We start from the raw sequence: 20,079 nt of genomic DNA on the forward strand, positions 1-20,079 counted from the left end.
AGCAGCTGGATAGCACAGCAAACTTAAGACTATTGTACTTCCACAAATTCAGGAACTAATACGATACACTAACTGATCATCTGTACATTTAACTCCTTCAGTATCATGATGTCATCAGTATTTTATTCTTGCTGCCACCATACAATTTTATTCTACTTAGGAGAGTTCATGAGGGAAGTACCAGTACTGTACTTAAAAATTCCACTAACTTCTTGAGCATGATACTACTGTGCCTTCAGTATTATATTCTTGCTATATCCAGATTATTTTACTAGGGTCAGAAGATGGCAGGCAGTGACAGGTTAATAATAATCTTTACTGACACCACTGTGAAAGGTCTTCCATTAGCTTAATCCATCTGGTGGTAGCAAGAATAAAATTAACACATTTATCATTCTGAAGAGGTTCGCTTCTCTACTATGACCGACCTCCCTACAGTTGAATAAAAATACAGTACCTGACAGCAGCAAGAATTTATCCATTCAGTCCAATGATGAAGTTTTCATTTAATTTATCTTCACACAATTTTATTCAGCCTGGGAGACTTTCTGAACAGCAGGAGTTAGGTATAGCCTTCATTATTTCCTTCACTACAAGGGATCCCCCTATAGTTGACAATGGTTTTTTTTTTTTTTTTTTTTTTTCAAATACATCATGGGGATGAAAGGATTAAATGAAGAAATCCTCATAGTAAAGGAGTTAACATACTTGATCGGAAGCCCTAAGTATAAAGTCTGCACTCTTCACCACATCAAAAAATACAACAGTTAAAAATAAGAATATCAGTACACTTCCTACAATCCAATAACCCTACACCAAGACACAGACACTACCATTTACACATTTACCCATGCTTTATGACTTTTCAGCTTTGTGTCTCCGTAGGCAAAACATAAGCCAACTTACTTACTCCTCTTTGACTTCAGACTGTATTCCTCAAGACATGGGAAGGTGCCTGGTAATTCTATCTCAGTGATTTACAAGATGGTCGATACATAACACTTTTCCACTCTGATGGGCAACGTCTGGTGTGTTCCAGGGAAATCTTGTTCTTCGTTATCAATGTTCATTCAGCATCATTTATTAATTCCCCATTCCCACTGCCATCTCCATGCATCACCCATTCCCACAACACACAAGATGCTGCCAGATGAGCTTCTAGTGGCATGCTATTCATGGACCAATCTGTACAAGCCACAATATTTCATGACATACTTTCATCTTACACAAATAATGTACCAATACTGTAGTGTACAACAGAATCTTACTGTGTCATATGCAGCTATAAACTGGTATGAAAGGGGTAAAGAAGCCTTCTAGATCCACAAGAATATGACTTCCTAAATTCAAGCTCCCAGGTGACATGTGAGATTATTCATGCATGGGACTATGTATTATCTGACTTAACTCTTCCGACACAATGATGTCTTTTTAGCTTTATTCTTATTATCATCACATGGTTTTATTCAGACTGGGAGAGACTTCTTTTAGTGAAGTGGTCCAAGAGCATGGCCAGCTTTCCACTCCTCCTGGCTACAGTTTTAATCAATCAGCTGTCACCAAACGATTGTTAGTAATCAAACATATCATATGACAAGAGGGGACTCTAGCTGATTAACTGGCTTCCTTAGGAATAACAATTCCTGATGTTATCATGTGGAGGAAAAACAGTCCATGAACTAAGGTCCTTTTTCTGCATATTGTGCTTTTTCTCTATGCTGTTAGCCTATACTAGGTCTCCCAAGTTCTTGCACACATGATGGATTATTATGACTTTCTATCTCTGTGTTTAGATGAAAAATATGAGATGGCTGCTTTGCACTTCTCTTATTTACACATTACTGTAATACACACAATCAATACCACCAAACTTCCAATACTTTCAGCTTTCCACTATGTGTTTGAAATGTTGATACAAGATGACTGGAAAAAATGAGCCCTTATATCAACACCATCTGGACTTCTATGACCTTCTACCTCTATGTCTTGAAGGTGGATATGAGACAGTCGACTTTGTGCTCCTCTTGGTCCACATAATAACGAACCCAGTCATCAACAAACACCAAAGGAAAACCGCTGGATCTAAAACATTGACGTACGACCTGAGGGCAGTGAGGGCCTGCTGGAAGGGCTGGTTAGTGGCGGGAATGTCCATGGTGCCAATGATGCCCAGTTTGCGAAGGTAGTCCAAAAGCGGGGCATGGTCCGCAGAGTAGATTGGATGGTAATCCCTCTCCTGTGTCCGCTGCCACCATATTCCGGTCTCACTTCTGATGGCATTAGTATTGTTAAAATTATCATTCATCCTTTTCACTATCATCATCACCATCATCCAGATCTCTCTTCCAACCTAAGGATGGGTCAAGGAAGGGTGTAGAGAGAAAGAAAAAAATCTGATGGAAGGAGATACTAGCCAAAAGGTTGCCCAAATGAATGGGCCAAACATTCACCTACCATTCAAGCCTCCAGAATCCTTACTCTATCTCACATCAACAAATATGTGCTTCATACCACTTGTCTGCTACAGTCGATCCAACAACTATCATTTCACCCGAAAAGAATGGGGGTATCAAACCCTTGTCACACACTACTCTATGCAAAATTCTCCCAAACAGCTTGATCCACTGTCAGTTCCCTAGCCTCATCACTCTATTCCTCACTTTCTCACTTGCTTGCATATTATACCTATCCACCTTCTTCATGGTCTGCCATACCACCTCCTTCAAACTTGCTCAGATATACGCATTTCACTTTATTCACACCCATTCTCTCCACATGACCATACCATCTAAGCACATTCTGCAATTTTGATGTCCACAGAGTTCCTTACTCTACACAGTTTACAAATTACATTATTCCTTATCCTAGTCACTCACCATACTCCATACAAACATCTCAACAGCCCCATTTCCACTGCTCTTACTCTTGACTTTCTATTTTCATCCCACACCATAGTTTCACATCCAAATGTTTGAGTAGGTACTAAAACCTCTTCACAGAAGACTCTCACTGCTGCCACACTCAGATTTCAGTTTCTCAACAAGGACTTCAGAGCACCAGTCACTTTCCTTCCCTGTGCCACTCAACTTTCCACTTTCTTTGCACATTTACCTTTCTTTTCTATCACTGCTCCCAGGTGCTTAAGCTGTAACTACTTCAAGTCCATTTTCATTCATCATAGCATAAAACTGGGAGTCACCATCTCTCTCAACACCCATGATTCTACTCTTAATCTACACTTACTGTACTTTTAAGGCATGATGCTCACAGACAGCCATAAAATTTCACACTATGGTCACGGCACGCAAGTCTGAAGGTGCCATTATTGTGCCCTGGCAACCTATCCATCAACAATGTGTCCGATTTTGTGTGTAATACAATATGCATGTGATTCATGTATAATATGTATGTGTATAATAATATTCGTGCATAATACATTCGTGTATAATAATCTTATTCGTGTATGATATGAAATCAGATGCACTGTTGACTGGCAGGTTGCCAGGGTATGACAATGACACCTTCAGACTCGTGTGCTGTAACTATAACTATGATTACAGTATTTTAAACAATAGCTACCATCACTACCACCATCATCCTGGTTCTTTTTTTTTCTTTTTTTTTTTCATTATAATAATTTTTCAGTTTATCATTATCAGTCATCATCATTAACATTACAAGTACAGTATATTAATTTTCATTATCAACATCCTAACCTAACTTCTTTATTATATTTTATCATTATCAGTTACTTCATGACTGTCACTAACCTCACTTCATCATCACATCATCATCCTGATCTTAATGTTTTACTACCATTACCACTAATTCATAACCATCATCCTACATGTACTTCATCACCATCATCACTCTTACTAGTTTTATTATTATCATCCTCATGTTATTTCATTCCCATTACCATCATCCTAACCCACCACCTCTCGTGAACAGGTTAGTTGGAAGTGCAGTGGTATTCCATCCAACCATCATTCAATCCTAAGTTGCCCCATGAGAAGCATGGAAGCCCTGGGCTAGGCATGTTGGTTCTGAAATTTTAAGATGAGAGTGACCAGCCTCACTCATCCCTGAGGAGCATTACGAAGGAATAAACCCTAACCATCCCTTGGATATAAACCTGCACCAGCTCAATCTGACTGGAGCACTGTATTTACCCATTAAACCACCAGGTGCCATAATCTGGTCATATACCACCCAGCATAGTAAATGGTTTCCTGGTGTACAGGAAACCATTTGGCTTGTCACTCAGTGAAGAGTCACCCATTGGCAAAAGGAAGGGGAAAGAAAGAAGGAAAGAAAGACAGAAGAGGGAGTGTAAAGTTTCCCGCAGGCAGAAGGAAGAAGAAAGAATGAAGGAAAGAAAGAAGAGGAAGGAAGAAAAAGAGGAAAAGGCAGACACCCAAAGCAGCACTACTTCAAGTAAGTGCATGGTGAGCACCCCCACCTACCAGTAGTATTCCACCATACTATCTATTTATCTATCCATCAATCAGTCACTCTATCAATCATTCACTCCCTCACTCAATTTCTCTATTTACCAATGTCAATTAATCAATCATTCACTCAATTTACCTACTAATCTAATTACAAACACTCTCCTATACACACTGCAAAAGACCCTCAATAGTCTTACTTGTATTTCTGATAATCAACTGTTCATCTCTGCCTGGCACTCCCATCAACAGATCTTTATATTGTGTGTAGCTAGTGGCCCTGACATAAGGTGCTGGAGTGTCTCTCCATGGGCAGTGAGGATGGGTTAAATTGTGCCAAACCCTCACAGTTGAGAAGTCAGGTGAGAAAAACTGTGGACCTGTACTGTCTACAGGTATTTAGCTATCAATTTATTCATAAAGCCAGGGTGAAGGTAGACTGAGTAGCACCACCACCTCAATCAATTAATCAATCAATCCATCATCAACTCACTCATTCAGTTTATTTATTTACCTACATATCTTGCTGATGCCTTGCTGTACACAAATAAAGCCTAATAAGAGAGTACTGTATACAGTACGTGCATTTTACACTCAATTACCCTACTCACCCTTCCCTAGCAATGCCGTCAGCATATCTATAAGTGTAGCTGGTGGCCTGGATGTATTTGGGTGGTGAGTCTCTCCACGGTGAGGATGGGTCAAGCAGTGCCAACACCTCTGGTTGGCCAGTGAGGAGGCGGTATGCTAGTGAGATGAGCCACGGGTTGTGGTGGTATGTGCCCAATGCTGCAAACCACATCTGCCAGTCCAGGCGCGGCTGATGTGGTGCTGACGGTGGATGAGGGAATGACAGCAGGACTCTTTCATTGAATGTCTTTAACTGCTTTACAATCAAATCACACACTGTTGGTACACATTAAAATTTTAAAGGTAAAGATGGGGACAGACACCACTAGGCACTTAGCCATGATGACCACCTCTGTAACTTAGGCCGCTGAGTCTGTGGTGAGTTATTTACATATTACCATGGGATACAAGGCCATTACATCACCTAGGTAACCACAGGTAACCTACCATCCCTAAGTGTTACCCTTGGTACTTATTTTACCTACCAACCCACAAAGAATGGATCCCACTGCCCACACCATGACTGAACCATGATGTTATTGTCCTAGCAGATTCATAGCTACCAACGGTAACAATGAAATTTAAAATTATTTACTGTATGTAAACAAACTTTCACCCTATTACAAGTACATTACATAGCTCAGATTTTGTTTTCTCAAATTTTTCCAGCAATTATTACCTTCCAGTTCAAAGGCAATCTTCAGCAGTGCCATGGCCAACTCCAGTACTGTATGATGAAGTAATTCTTTAACTAATTTTTGCAACCTCTAGATGAATTAATTTATCTTGGGATAGGCCTGTCTTACAAAAATGGTTAGAAACACCCTTTACTTACCCTGTTATTACTATGACTATTTAATCTCCCTACCCTCTGAAAGTTTTATTCAGTATGAGAGAATCCTTGCCTGTGAAAGGTTTATGGGAAGCATAGTGTCATTTTGATGAATAAAAAATCCACATTCCACAATGGAACCTACCCACAAAAGGTGGAGCTCGGTCCACATCCCCAGGCTTGTAGGGGAACTCGTACTCAAGCCAGGGGCCGTTTAAGCTGTTGGCTCCCTTAATCACCACTTCCAGCCGACCATCAACACCAGTCATTCGGCGGAACAGACCATATGCTGACGTCAGATGTAGGAAGGATGTGTGGTCATGTAGATTACGGAATCCTGCCCACACTCGCTGGTTGGTTGGTGGGTCTATGCTCGTGTATGGAACCTGAAGTACAGAAAATTTACTCGTCATCATAGGAGTTATAAGGCTACTTATATCATCATGGCTGGGTCTTAACATCCCCATACCGGTAACAGGAGTGCAACTTCCTTGTTCCTGCTCTTGCCCCCTCTACAACTTTTACAATACACAAGGATTACATGGGCATTGCAGTATTTTTTATCCCCAATCTTCTGGGACTTGTTACTGTCATTTTCGACATTCATTTTTTTCTTACTCTCTAGACTCTACTTCACCCCATCCTTAGATGGGAGAGGAGGTCTAGTTGATACGGATGATAATGATTTTGGAATTTTCTCACTGTTTGCTAGCATAGTTCATAGCTATGTAATAAACTTACTCCAAAATGCAGTCATAACTGTACTGATATATTCCTCAGAGACTTTACACAATAGCAAGAATGACCATTACCACACATACTTTGAAGTTAATATATAAGTTTTTTCTCAACCCTGAAGATGCTGTTTACAAAATGAAAGATATGTCAATACAGTACATGTTTTGTGTTGATACTGTTGTTGTTGCCTAACCCCAGTCTGTCTGTCTGAGCAGATCCATCAACCACAGTAAACTAAAACATCTATGGGGCCATAAACATGTATAGTACAGTACATACACCATGTAGGGATCTATCATACCCATGTGGTATACAGCACCTTACCCAGGTCAAACCTGGATCCTTCCCATAATGAAGTCCTGGGAAATATGTAATCTGGCTCCTGGGTGGATGCCGGAGCTGCTCCACTCAGAGTACCCAACGCAACTACAGAATATGTATGCTCCTCGTCAATCACTGTGCTATGCTTTGTGTAATTTCACCAAGTACTTTACAAGGTAAAGAATATGCAAACCTAAAGTTAGCATGTACTATATACACAGTATATTCTGACATCCAGTGAAATGGGAAACACAATCGCCCACACATCAATCAAGCCACAGAATCCTGACTTCATCTCACTGGCCTAACCAAATGCACACAGTTTTCCTCACCCTATCCTTAGGTGGAAAAATATATATATAATAATAATATAGATTTTTTTTTTTTTTTTATAACAACAATCCATGAGTCTACTTCTTATCATGTCCTGGTAGTAACTGTAGCCCCAGAATTATCTGAAACATGAACCTGGTGGACTGCAGGCTTAAGTTTTCCTTTTTCTGTCCACCATCCTCCTTTTGGGGGGTAGGGAAGAAGTTTGGGTATTGTTTGTATTATCAGGCAGTTGAACCATCTGGTTATGCTGGTGCCACCACATGAAGGTGTTCCTCTCCAGTACGACTACTCACCAAACTGATGCCAAACATTGCAATGGCAGCCACTGAGTATATGAGTGTGGTTGTAAAAACCCCAAATTTGTTGAGGCAGCCACGAACTTCAAAGAGGGCAGATGTGAGCGCCTCAGCCACGGTGATGATGAGAGAGAAAGCCCCAATGGCGATGCTGAGGGGGACTGCTCTTGACATCCATATGTTGAACTCAGGACGACTCACAGCTGATGAAAAGAACAAGTTAGTACAGTAGTTGAAGCAACACCAGGCTCATCTGAACATGAGCCCAGTAGACTGCAGGTCAAATCTGCCTTCCTATGCAGTTCACCATCCTCCCTACAAGGGATAGGGAGGGGATTGAGGGAATTTTGCACAACCTGGCAGATACACCACCCAGCCATATTAGGGCCAACACATAAAGGCATTCCTCTCCAGCACCCCTTCATTTTGATAATATATTTCTGCTTTAGTTTGACACCGTGAGATAAATATCTACTGTACAGGATAGGAGAGTCCCCTGGTAGTGGTGGGGTAAATAAATGTTGTGTCAAATCTCTCCAGTTCTAAACATCAAACATCTCTCCTCAATCTGGCCTCAACAGCCTACTAAAAAGGCATATGGGCCTGATGGAGTCCCTCCTGTTGTCCTCAAAAACTGTGCCTCTGTGCTTATGTCCAGCCTAGGTAAACCCTTTCACCTTTATCTATCAACTTGTACCTTTCCTTCTTGCTGGAAGTTTGCTCTCATTCAGCCTGTCCCAAAGAAGGGTGACCATTCCTAACCCTCGAACTATCACCCAACTGCCTTAACATCCTGTGTCTCAAAAGTTTTTAAGTGTATTCTTAACAGAAAAATTTTAAAGCATCCCTCCTATAACAACCTTCTTTCTGATCATCAGTATGCGTTCCATCAGGGACGCTCCACTGGTGATCTCATCTACCTTTCAGACTACTGGTCATTCTCCTTTCGGGACTTTGGCAAAAGTTTTGTCATTGTACTTGACATCTCAATGGGTTTGAATCAAGTCTGGCATAAATCTTTAATTTCCAAACTGCCCTCTTACGATTTGTACCCTTCTATCCGTGCCTTCACCTATAGCTTCCTTTCTGGTCATTCTATATCTGCTGTAGATGGCCACCATTCTTCTCCTAGATCAATCAACAGTGGTGTTCCTCAGGGCTCTGTCCTATCACCAACTCTCTTCCTTTTATTCATCAATGACCTTCTAAGATGTACATCTAACCCTATCCACTCATACATATGATTCCACCCTTCACCTTTCCATACGCTTCACTCAACGTCCATCTCAGCAGTTACTTCAACAAACAAGGGATGAGGCCATGGCACACCTTATGTCTGACTTGGCTCGTATCTCTGACTGGGGTCAATGTTATCTTGTTCTTAATGTACCAAAGACTCAGTTCTTACACCTATCAACCCGACAAAATCTTACACAGGAGTACCCAATAATGTTTAATAATATCCAGCTCAATCCTCCATCATCCTCAAACATACTTAGGGTTTCATTCTCTCAGGGTTTATCTAGGAGGGATCAAATTGCATCTCTTGTACAATCTGTTTCCAAGAGATTAGGTGTACTAAGCTGACTTCATACCTTCTTTACCCCTGCACAGTTGTTGACCTATACACAGGTTTTATTTGCACTTGTGTGGAGTACAACTCTCATGTGTTGGGAAGCTCCCCACATACAGCTCTTCTCAACATCATGGAGTCAAAGGCTTTTTGTCTCATTAAGTCTCCTCCTCTTACAGGCTTCCTTCAACCTCTGTCTCTTTGCCACGCTGTTGCATCTTTATCTCTTTTCTACAGTATTGTTACTTCAATGGTCACTGCTCCTCTGAAATGCCTGCTTGCATCCCTCCACCTCTGCGATGGGCATGTTGCACTCATCTAGCAACAAACTCTCACCCCTTTTCTGTCCGACTCTCTAATGCAAGAGTTAACCATTACTCCCAGTCCTTCACTTATCCAACAGGTCAACTCTGGAACTGTCTCCCTCTGTCTGTATTTCCTACATCCTATGATCTCCAGTTTTTCAAACACAGTGTGTCCAGGTACCTCAGAATGAACAAATCTTGAATTTGGCTCTCTGTTGTATTGCTTTTGTTTTTTTCTTGGAAGGAATGGTTTGTGGGTTCCTGGCTTTTGGTTCCTTCTTCCTTGAGAAAAAAAAAAAAAAGTGATTACAATCAGAAAAAGCAGAAATGATATAGAAAATACATCACTGGACTGAAATTAACGGTAACATCAAGTCCCATGCTACCCTAATTAAGATGCAGGGCTTGGGGATACACTACTGTAATTTAGAACAATGGAAGGTAAATGACTTGCCTCTGCCCCAGATAACATTAACCCCATAAATTCATGTGACATTCTTTTTTATTTATTCTTCTTTTTACCAGGTGATTTCATCCAACTGAGGAGACTTTTATGGCTAGATCTAACCCCTCCAATTTTAAAACTCTATTCTATGTTGTAGATGGATGGCTACCATCATCCCCAAGAATTACTACCATGAGAGTGAAATGTGGCTACAGAAGTGTCTGGTAACTAGCCACACAGTCATCACTATTAAGCAGTAAGCACTGAGCCAGAAGTACAGTACATTCATTCAGTTATCTTTTTTCTGGGTGACTGTAAGCTAATGTCTAGGCCAAGAGCCTCACAATGTTACAAATCCTATTAAACATCCCATTTTTTTTTTTTTTTTCCCAACAGCTTCCAGCAACTGCTTAGAATTAATCAGCTGTGTCTGGAACTTGGTTTAGCTTCCAAACTACAGACAACCTCAGCCATACTCTCACAAATCCCAATACTGTACATGAATCCGTGAGACGAAGCACAAAATAATTTTTATCCATATAAGTTTGTATGCATGTATGTAAGCTATACACATACATATCCTCGACAGAATAAAATCATCAGAAGATGGTACAAGTAATATTAATGAGACATCCTCTGCCTCAGTGGGTTAAAAGACAAAAAAGGCTTCAACTGCCTCTTAAAGAGTTAAACCTACAAGTATCATTAACAGGCATATGCCTGTCTATGAAGCTGGTGTTTTAACCCTTTGATTCCCAGGATTTCTTGTGACTGAACATGATTATCTGACGTCAGCTGAAATAAAGATCCTGGGTGAACGAGCACAAAAGAAAAGGTTACCCAGCACAGTTATTTAAGTCTCTGACTGTGAAGTTTTCTCTCTGTTGTAAAATCTTACATTAACTTGAATGAGATCTGTCACCATTAACATCTAGACCTCATTTCCCACCTAAGGATGAGGTAAATTAGGACCCAAAGATCACGAAAAAACATGACAGAAAGAAAAATTACCCAAAGTCTGACTCATTCATCGTTCAAACCCATTTGAATTTTGACTTCAACCTACAGGTATAAACAACACAATAATGCATTTCATAAAAAGTTTGGGCTACAAAACAAACTGTGATGACTGACCAAGTTTTGAATCTATGGTGCCATGTGGTGTAAGCCTGAGTGAGAAGTATATGATGGTGTAGTAGGTCAGGGCAGCATACACCACCCACTTCACCAGCCAGCAGCACATGGACTTCACATAAGAGATGAACCCAAATGAGAGGTCCTTTACTGTGGTAAGGAAGACAATTATGTAAAAAAAATAAATAAATAAATAAATAAAAAATAGAGTCATCAGAAAACACCCAAGCACACATGCATGCACACACACACAGCACAACACAAACTTTGTTCAAATCCTGTATACTACAACTAAGTAAATACACACACACAAAACATTTAAGGGTGGGTGACTGGTCTATAAACCTGCTGGCACTGGATAATGGAATAATCACGTACTACCTCCTATAAGTTCAAATAGATGCATGTGACTTTCACTCTGACTGGCACCAGTGGCCAGTACACCACAATGCATATAAAAAATTATGTCTATCTATCTATCCACTGGCAATAGCATTAATCCTGGAAGGGGTGTCCACAAATGAACTGCCTTTGTCACTCTATCCTCTCTCCTACTCACACCTCCTCCCTCATATACCACTCCACCCCTATATCATCCTCAGTCTCCCCCTGCCTCTCCCCTTCCTTCCACCTTACTCACATACGCTCTCCTGGTTGATCTATCACTCTTCACAACCAAGATTAATTTGCCCATTTCATTCTTGATACATCCTAATACAAAAATTTTATCCAGCTACGGAGAAGCTTTTCAGACTGGAGGGGTTAGATGTAACCTTTAATAACTCCTCCACTGTTACTGGCCAATCCTGAGCTGGATAAAATTGTCAGGCAATAGCACGACTACAAAAGATGTTATAGTAGTGTACTAACAGGATTAATCAAAGTCCACAGGAAATTGGAAATATCAAAGCATGTTCACTGTAGTCTCTAACCTACTTATACTCTGACACAGGAAATACAAGGAAAAAAAATGCAGTACAGTATGATGGTAAGTTACACAAGGGCACAAAATCAAGCACCAGGGATATCCAATTTGAAAATACTATTAGCTACCATCCATGAGGCTCAGAATAATAAATGTGAACTGGCGTGCATTTACTTAAAGCACGGATGAACATTCAAACAAGCTGAGCCTCAAACAGAGTGGTGAAGTGCCATTACAATAGGGGAGAACAATAACCAATATGATAACCAATCATCCTGTCCTCAAAACTTAGTAGTTCTGTAGTAGTAGTTGTAGCCACAGGTTCAAGTGAAGTGTGAAGCAGGTGAACTGCATGCTAGTTTTCCTCATCCTGCAGTCCACCATCCTCCTTTTGGAGGAAAGAGAATGACTTGGAGGACGTTTATATATCTAGAGAGAAGAGTTCCTCGACATATTGGTTCCATCACATAAGTGTCCCTCTCCAGTACCCTCAAACTTAACTAATATTAAGCGCAAACTAACCATGCTGGTAGCCAAGATGGACGTCATCCATGAGGGAGAGGCACATGGTCATGGTCAGCAGGTTGAAGAAGTTGTAGTTCCCAGTTAAAATAATCATCACCTGCAGCAACAGCTGCAACACAACAAAAATCCATAATATATTGTATACTATTAATGTGTATAGTATGATACACCTCAATGAACTTAAACAAAATATCATCCTAATTCCAATTTCTCGTCCCATCTAATGATGAGGAAACAAAACGTGGATAACTAATCAACAGCATGCTCAGTGAAGCAGGTCTGACACTTAGTCATTCATCACTGAAGTCCCTGGAATTTTCACTGGCATAACCAACTTAATACACTAAAATAAATAAAATCTATCTATCTATCTACAGCCCGATGCCCTAATCCCGCAAAGGGTGGCCACAGATAAAACGCCTCTACACACTTTAACCTATACTCAGTCGGTAGAGAGGTGGGCTACAGTCCCAAGGGACCCCGGTTCAAATCCCCGCTGGGGCAGGGAACAGTTTAAAGGATTTGAATTACATTAAATCAGGCTTTACTGATCTACCAGAAGCCCCGCCGACATGTCGTAAAAATACCCCCGCTAATACCAATACACCAGTCCTGTATGAGACAGCCCTAGCATGTGTTCAATATGGACGGTGGGTGTTAGTGCCGAAGTGGTGACATGTGGAGGTGCATGGTATGTAGGAGGACTGCTGGGCCTTGATAGCAGGCTGTGAAGCCTATGCCCAGAGTCGGACACAAAAAAAAAAAAAAAAAAAAAAAAAAAAAAAAACATGCACGATATACCCACACCCCATACACCACAGATACACATAGCTTCCTATGCAGATGATATAACACTTACATGTATGCACCAACACACAAACACAGCTGCACACATCATTCAACCTTACCTCAACACACTACACAAATGGTTCACCACAAAAAGGCTCAAAATAGCCCCAGCCAAATCTACAGTGACCCTTCTCACAAAGTGGACAGCAGAACACAGTCACATCCCACACCTCACCATAAACAACACTCCCCTACCATACACACACACACACACACACACACACACACACACACACACACAAAATCCTTGGTGTAACATACAATACATCAATGTCATTTAAACAACACATCACAAACATTAAAAATAAAATAACACCAAGACTCAATGCTTTGAGGTCACTTGCCCATACAACATTTGGACACAACAAAGAAACCACCACCACAGTATACAAACAATACATACGTTCAGTGATGAATTATGCAAGCCCTGCCTGGGCTTCTAACCTCACCAAAACACACTACAACACTCTTCAGACCATACAGAACAAGGCCCTAAAAATAATCACAGGCTGCACAGCTACTACACCCACAGACCACCTACATCAAGAAACCAAAGTCCTCAAAGTCATGGATCACCTAGACATGAGAGGCACCCAGTTTCTTGCTGCAGCCTCCACAAACCCACAACATCCACTATCTTACATGGCAGCACATCCAACCACACCAAGGAACATCAAAACAACACCCAGCACAAGATACCATACACAAATACTGTCATCTCTCCCCCCTCGCCCACCTCAGACCAGCTTCCAGAAGCATATCCACACTCAGATCACTCGCCGCTCCATTCAGTCACTTAAAGACAACACACAGCTGCATGCACGGCCTCCTGATATCCACCCTTCTGAATCCTATCTCCCTCGTGAAGATAGGGTCCACCTGGCCAGGCTGAGATGTGGGCACCATCCAGCCCTCTTAAGCTACCAGAAGAGGCTGGATGACTCCGTCGCTGATGCCTGTCCAGGATGCAACACAGCACCCCATACTATTAAGCACATTATGGAAAACTGCATTGCACACAATCACCTATGCCAACAACACAACATACACTCTTTGAGAGCTCTGTTGGAAAGCCCGGTCTCGGCCATGGCCTTCCTAAGGGACTCGGGGCTGTTCAGCCAGACTGCCAAGGAAACAACTACTACTGCTACTACTACTACTCTTTCAGAAAAAAAAAAAAAAAAAAAAAAAAAAAAAACATTTACTAGAGACAAAATCATCCACATTTTTTAATGAATTTCACAAATGCCTGGAAGAAAGAGACTGTCTGTTGAATGCCATGTTTAAAAGGGTTCCAATCCTCATCGTATCGTTCTTTATACATGCTGAGTTTATGCATTTCCCATCTTATCAGTTGTTTAGTTCCCCAACTTCAAAATTTCAATTGATCACATTCATTTATCATGTTGCTTCCTCCCACTCTCAAACTCACTCAGCACCAAAATCCTAAAAAACACTCCAACCCACCTGACTGTAGCAGCTGAATAACCTGTGGCTGCGAACAGGGCTGAAGAACAAGAATGGTATGGCAATCTCAATGACAAAGGTGGCCACCACACACAGCTGGTGCCACCACTGAGGCAGGAAGTACATAAGTTGTGCCAGTGGGGTCGGGATGCACTGTGACTCATAGTGTATTGGCAGAGCTGATGGAGAAGACAATTAGAAAAAGATATTTACCATCCATCCATCCATCATCCAATCCTATGTTGCCCCATGAGGAGTGGAGGAGCCCGGGATAAGGCAAGTTGGTCCTGACATTTAAGATGAAAATGACCAGCCTCAATCATCCCTGAGTGGCATTATGTGAGCAATAAACCCCAACCACCCCTTGGATATAAATCTACACAGGCTCAATCCGACTGGAGCGCCTTAATTACCCACTAAACCATCAGGTGCCTTAATTTGGTTATATGGTTACCACTCAGCAGAGTAAATGGTTCCCTGGTGTACAAGAAACCACTTGGCTTGTCACACAGTGTAGAGTCATCCATAGGCAGAAGGAAGGGGAAAAAATGAAGGAAAGAAAAGGGAGTGTAAAGTCACCCACAGGCAGAGGGAAGTGGAAAGAATGAAGGAAAGAAAGAGAGAAGAGGAAGGATGGATGAGAAGAAAGGGGAGACACACAAAGCAGCACTACATTGAGTGAGAGGATTGTGAGCACCCCCACCTACCACATAAAAAATATTTACCAAATACTGTATACTGCACACAGCACTATTATCATCATTATTATTTCCCACCTAAAGATGAGGCATGGTTTTCAAAATAATTGTAGTACAGTAGTTACATCTGACCTACACTGGGAGGTAAAGTGACATGAAGCAAGTCTAAGGCAGTCGAGAACACTTAAGAGTAGGTGACTGGCTTACACTCTCAGTAAGATTACTTATAATGGACATGATGTGAAAGCCTGCAGCTATTTATTAAGGATCTGAACTGAACTGAACTGGTCATGGTACATGAGCATCACACCGTCTGATATCTTGGTGCACTATTGTACAATAGCAACCTCCAAAGCCAATAGTATCATGACTAAACTCCAGTGAAGTAGCCAGAGATAATTACCAGTCAATCCCCACCATGTTGGACAGTTGCTCTGAAGTTTGACAACCCCAGAAGCAAACATGAGCCTGAAGAGAGCCCACCTGATGAGCCACATGGTCACCAGGTTGCGAGGCCGATACTCAGACCACGCTCGTCGACTTACTGGTGCTACCAAGATTGTGAGGAACCCTATTTCCAACAGCAAAATATCCCTGAAAGAAAGAATTTAAGAAAATTAGACACAGTGATATACCATCTGGCTAGCTACTTGTTTGTTTGTCCTTTGAAGGCATACCTAGTCCTAGTCAGTTCTGATATGACACACCATACACAAGCAGAACTGGATAACTAGATTAAAAACAAAAAAAGAATCATCATTCATTCATCATCTAATCCTGTGTTGCCCCATGAGGAGTGTAGGAGAAAAACAAAAAAAAATCACATATATATTTTTAAACAGGAAAGGATATCATTCTACAGTACAGTGCCTTAACCAATCACACAAACTGATTATTGTATGCCCAACACTGGAGATATCACTCAAGGAACCATGCCTCAGGCTTATGTACAGTCAACTGCCTCAGGTGGCCCAGATAGTGTACATTCTGCAATGATATAGCCTATGTATGAGAGTAAATATCAGATATATATGAAATATCTGTAACTGGGAAGCTAAATTCCCAAAACTCCCCAGTTAACTGGGACTGTACTGAACAGTACTTTAGTCACTGCGTGTGAGTCTGAAAGTGTCATTACCATACTCTAGCAACCTACCAGTCAACAGTGCACCCAATTTCGTATCATACATGAATCATAGTATTATACACGAATATATTATAGGCTACACCAACATATACACAAATCATATTATACACAAAGTCTGACACACAGTTGATGGGCAGGTTACCAGGGCATGACAATGAAACCTTCAGACTCGCACACTGTGACTATGGGCATGCTTTTGCAAAATGGACAAGGCATAGGAAAATTCTGCACTCTTGCATCATTGTCGTCATCATCATCATCATCATCATCACCATCTTCATCATCACCACCACCACCACCACCACCACCGTCTCAACTTTTATTCCCATCTAAAAATTTAAATCTTGGTTATGACACAGAATTGATCTTTTAGTTGCTCTGCAAGTCAGTGTCTGTGCTGTGTACTTACCACTGGAACCACAGGAAGGTTTGTCCCACCTGGTAGAGTGAGAGGTACCCACCCCACAGCAGCACAAACAGGGTCGCAGTACACCATGACTTCCACACCATTCTGAAAATGATGATCACGTTTGAAACAAAAGACTGTATAGGATTTTAGTATCCTGACATCAACAGCCAGCCAGTTCTCATATGAAGTCTAGGATGTGTACAAGGAAAATGATATTTCAAATTAAACAACCTTAACTGCAACATGCTTGCTGATGATGAATGAGGAGCAATAATGATGCAGAAAAAAAAAAGCACAATAAGCAAGAGGTTAACTCTCCAACACAACTCCACACCAAACATGTACCCAATGAAGCTAAGGATCGTGCCGAGGAGTGCCACCAGCTCCATCATGTAGGACACGTTGAGGCCCACGTAGGAAGCATAGCACAACACAGTCACCTTGTCCTGGAAACACTGGCGAGGGTCCTTCAGGTTCGGTAACTGGGTGTGGGCAGGCAGCACTCCCTTCTCTCCATATAAACCTGCAGGAAACATCAGAGTCTACAGTGCTGCCATGGTTCATAGTTCTGTCCTTATACCAAACACCTCCTGCTAAAATACGATAATATAGAATTTGGCTTCAATGAACAAAGAGGAGACAAGTGAAAAAGACAACTTAGTTCTACTCAAATTTCTATCTATCTATCTACTGCCAGATGCCTTAATCCCATAAGGGGTGGTCACAAACAAATTGCCTCCATGTCGCCCTGTCCCACGCCATTTCATTGCCCTGCTCCCACCTCACACCCCTCTCTCTCATATTCCTCTCCACTCCATCCCTCCATCTCATCCTTGGCCTCCCCCTCCCTCTCCCCCCCTCTACCTCACTCACATACACTCTCCTCATCAGTCTCTCACTCTCAATCCTCTCCACATGGCCAAACCACCTCAATGTGTTTCTCCTACTGCTTCCTATCACATCCACATCCACACCACAACACTCCTTCACTTCCTCATTTGTCAGTCTGTCTCTCCATGTGACTCCACAGGCTCCTCTCAAATAACTCATTTCCACTGCTCTCATTCTTGACTTCTGTCCCTCCAACAAGCTTCACTTCCATACGTTAGAGTTGGTATCACAATACTGTCATGTAGTAGCTTTTTCACTTCCATGCTCATTTCCCTGTTTCTTAGCACTGCTTTCAAGGAATCAGAAACCTTTCTTCCTGTTGTACCCTTTCAAGCACTTCACCCTCTAAACTTCCATCCTTACTCATCACACTACCCAAGTACTTAAACACACTCAAATTTTCTATTTCCTCCTCGTCCAACCTCATTGTACATTCACTGACTTTACTTCTCATGAAGAAGTAACTTTACTCTTCCCTACATTCACCTTTAGATTCTGTTTCTTACACACTCCCAAACTCATTCACCAAGCCTTGAAGTTCCCCTTCGTCTTCACTTAACAACACAGTATCAACTGCAAACAACAGTCCAGGGAGTTTCCAAACACTGCCCTCTCTCACTAGGGTCATTCCAACATCCACTGCTATACTTTATCACTTTTTTAACCTCATCCCTATACAGACTGAACAACCATGGAAGACATGACACATCCGTTTCAACCCAACCTTCAAGTAGAAAAATTCACTCAGTTTATTATCCACATGCACTACAGCCTTGGCACCCTCATACATACTCTTCACAGCCTTCAACAACAACAACTTCCCATCTACTCCATATATTCTTGATACTTTCCACAATCCTTCTCCATCCACCCTGTCATATGCTTTCTCCAAATACAGTAAGGCCATAAATTTACTAGTACCAAAATTTACTGTGACCAAACTTGACTGGCTGAGGTATGGTACTAGTAACTGAATATTAAAATCCACCAGAAATATGTGGTACTAAACTGTACACCAATACTGCACAAGTTTTCTGTTCATAGGGAACTGAACTACAATATTAACCTTACACAAACAATTATCCAATATTAAACTGCACACTTTGAGCAATAATAATGCAGCTGAGACACATACAACCAACATGAATCCTAGGGCATGGTTTTCTCTGAGCATCAGCTTATATTCTACTCCTGGATGGGTTTTAATATGACACTTCACACAGAGGAGCAATTTAACACTTCCTCCCTAACCCTAAACCAAAATAAAAAAAACAATGAAGTCAGCTAATCCTCGCAAATATCCCACATAAAAAGTCAGGATAAGAACTGGTGTCAGTCTGAGAGAAAATTGGAAATCAAAATAATCTGACAGGCACCAATTTGACAGTTTAGGTCAGGCACTATACGATTTTTTTTTTTTTTACTTTGCCTATTCTGAGCTAGCACTGACACTCTTTACCTTAACCAAACCGTCTAGCTTAGTACTGTCCCTGACTTCAGAGGAGACAAGAAGAGTGAATAAAGTACAGACAAGTCCTGTTACCAACCTGGAACTTGTAGATACAGCGACCCAAATGCAAACATATAAATTCCACACATACAGCGCAGGAAAAAGTTCCTCGTGTGAAGTATATCCACCGCCATCCTTCCAGCTGTCTTCTGCACCGAAATATATCGCAAAAGCTCTAATTACTGAGCAGCATTGGCAGAAATGCGGTAAAAAAACATGCAGCCTATTACCACGCCAGCAAACTGTCAACAAAATTTCATTCACCAGCGCGACCAATTTATCTCCTGTTACGGCGATAACATAGATACCCAAACCGAGAACAAATGAAGTTCCTCCATGCCACAAGTCTAAACTTATGTTGAAATTAATTTCTTCACGGCTTACATTAAATATCACGGTTTAAAAAGGCATGTATATTAGTATTGTTCTTATCTTGGGCTTTCCTCTTACCTTCGTGACATCTATTTGGGTCATCTTGGTTACTATATAGAAAGCATCACGCACACTCACCCCCACATATATTATAGCACTCTCACTTTTACCTGTCTTCCATCCCCCATTCCCAACTTCCCTCCGTCCATCCTTCCATTCCTTTGT

At 41.4% G+C, this 20,079-nt stretch overlaps 1 protein-coding gene across 1 annotated transcript; it reads right to left on the bottom strand.

Annotated features, from left to right (window-relative positions):
• Positions 1–1,869: 1,869 nt before the first annotated feature.
• LOC145400968 (lipase maturation factor 2-like) lies at positions 1,870–19,616 on the bottom strand. Its single transcript, XM_080273331.1, has 11 exons — positions 19,520–19,616; positions 17,427–17,604; positions 17,082–17,183; positions 15,929–16,119; positions 14,828–15,006; positions 12,509–12,620; positions 11,062–11,211; positions 7,602–7,807; positions 6,059–6,299; positions 5,063–5,282; positions 1,870–2,270 (listed from the first exon to the last, which is right to left on the bottom strand). The coding sequence occupies exons 1-11, from the start codon at positions 19,614–19,616 to the stop codon at positions 1,964–1,966; spliced, it is 1,983 nt and encodes a 660-aa protein (XP_080129457.1). The 3' UTR covers positions 1,870–1,963.
• Positions 19,617–20,079: the final 463 nt, after the last annotated feature.

Source organism: Coenobita brevimanus, chromosome 54 (genome assembly GCF_032717465.1).
Source record: "Coenobita brevimanus isolate Jiangsu-jjx chromosome 54, ASM3271746v2, whole genome shotgun sequence".
Lineage (NCBI taxonomy): Eukaryota > Metazoa > Arthropoda > Malacostraca > Decapoda > Coenobitidae > Coenobita > Coenobita brevimanus.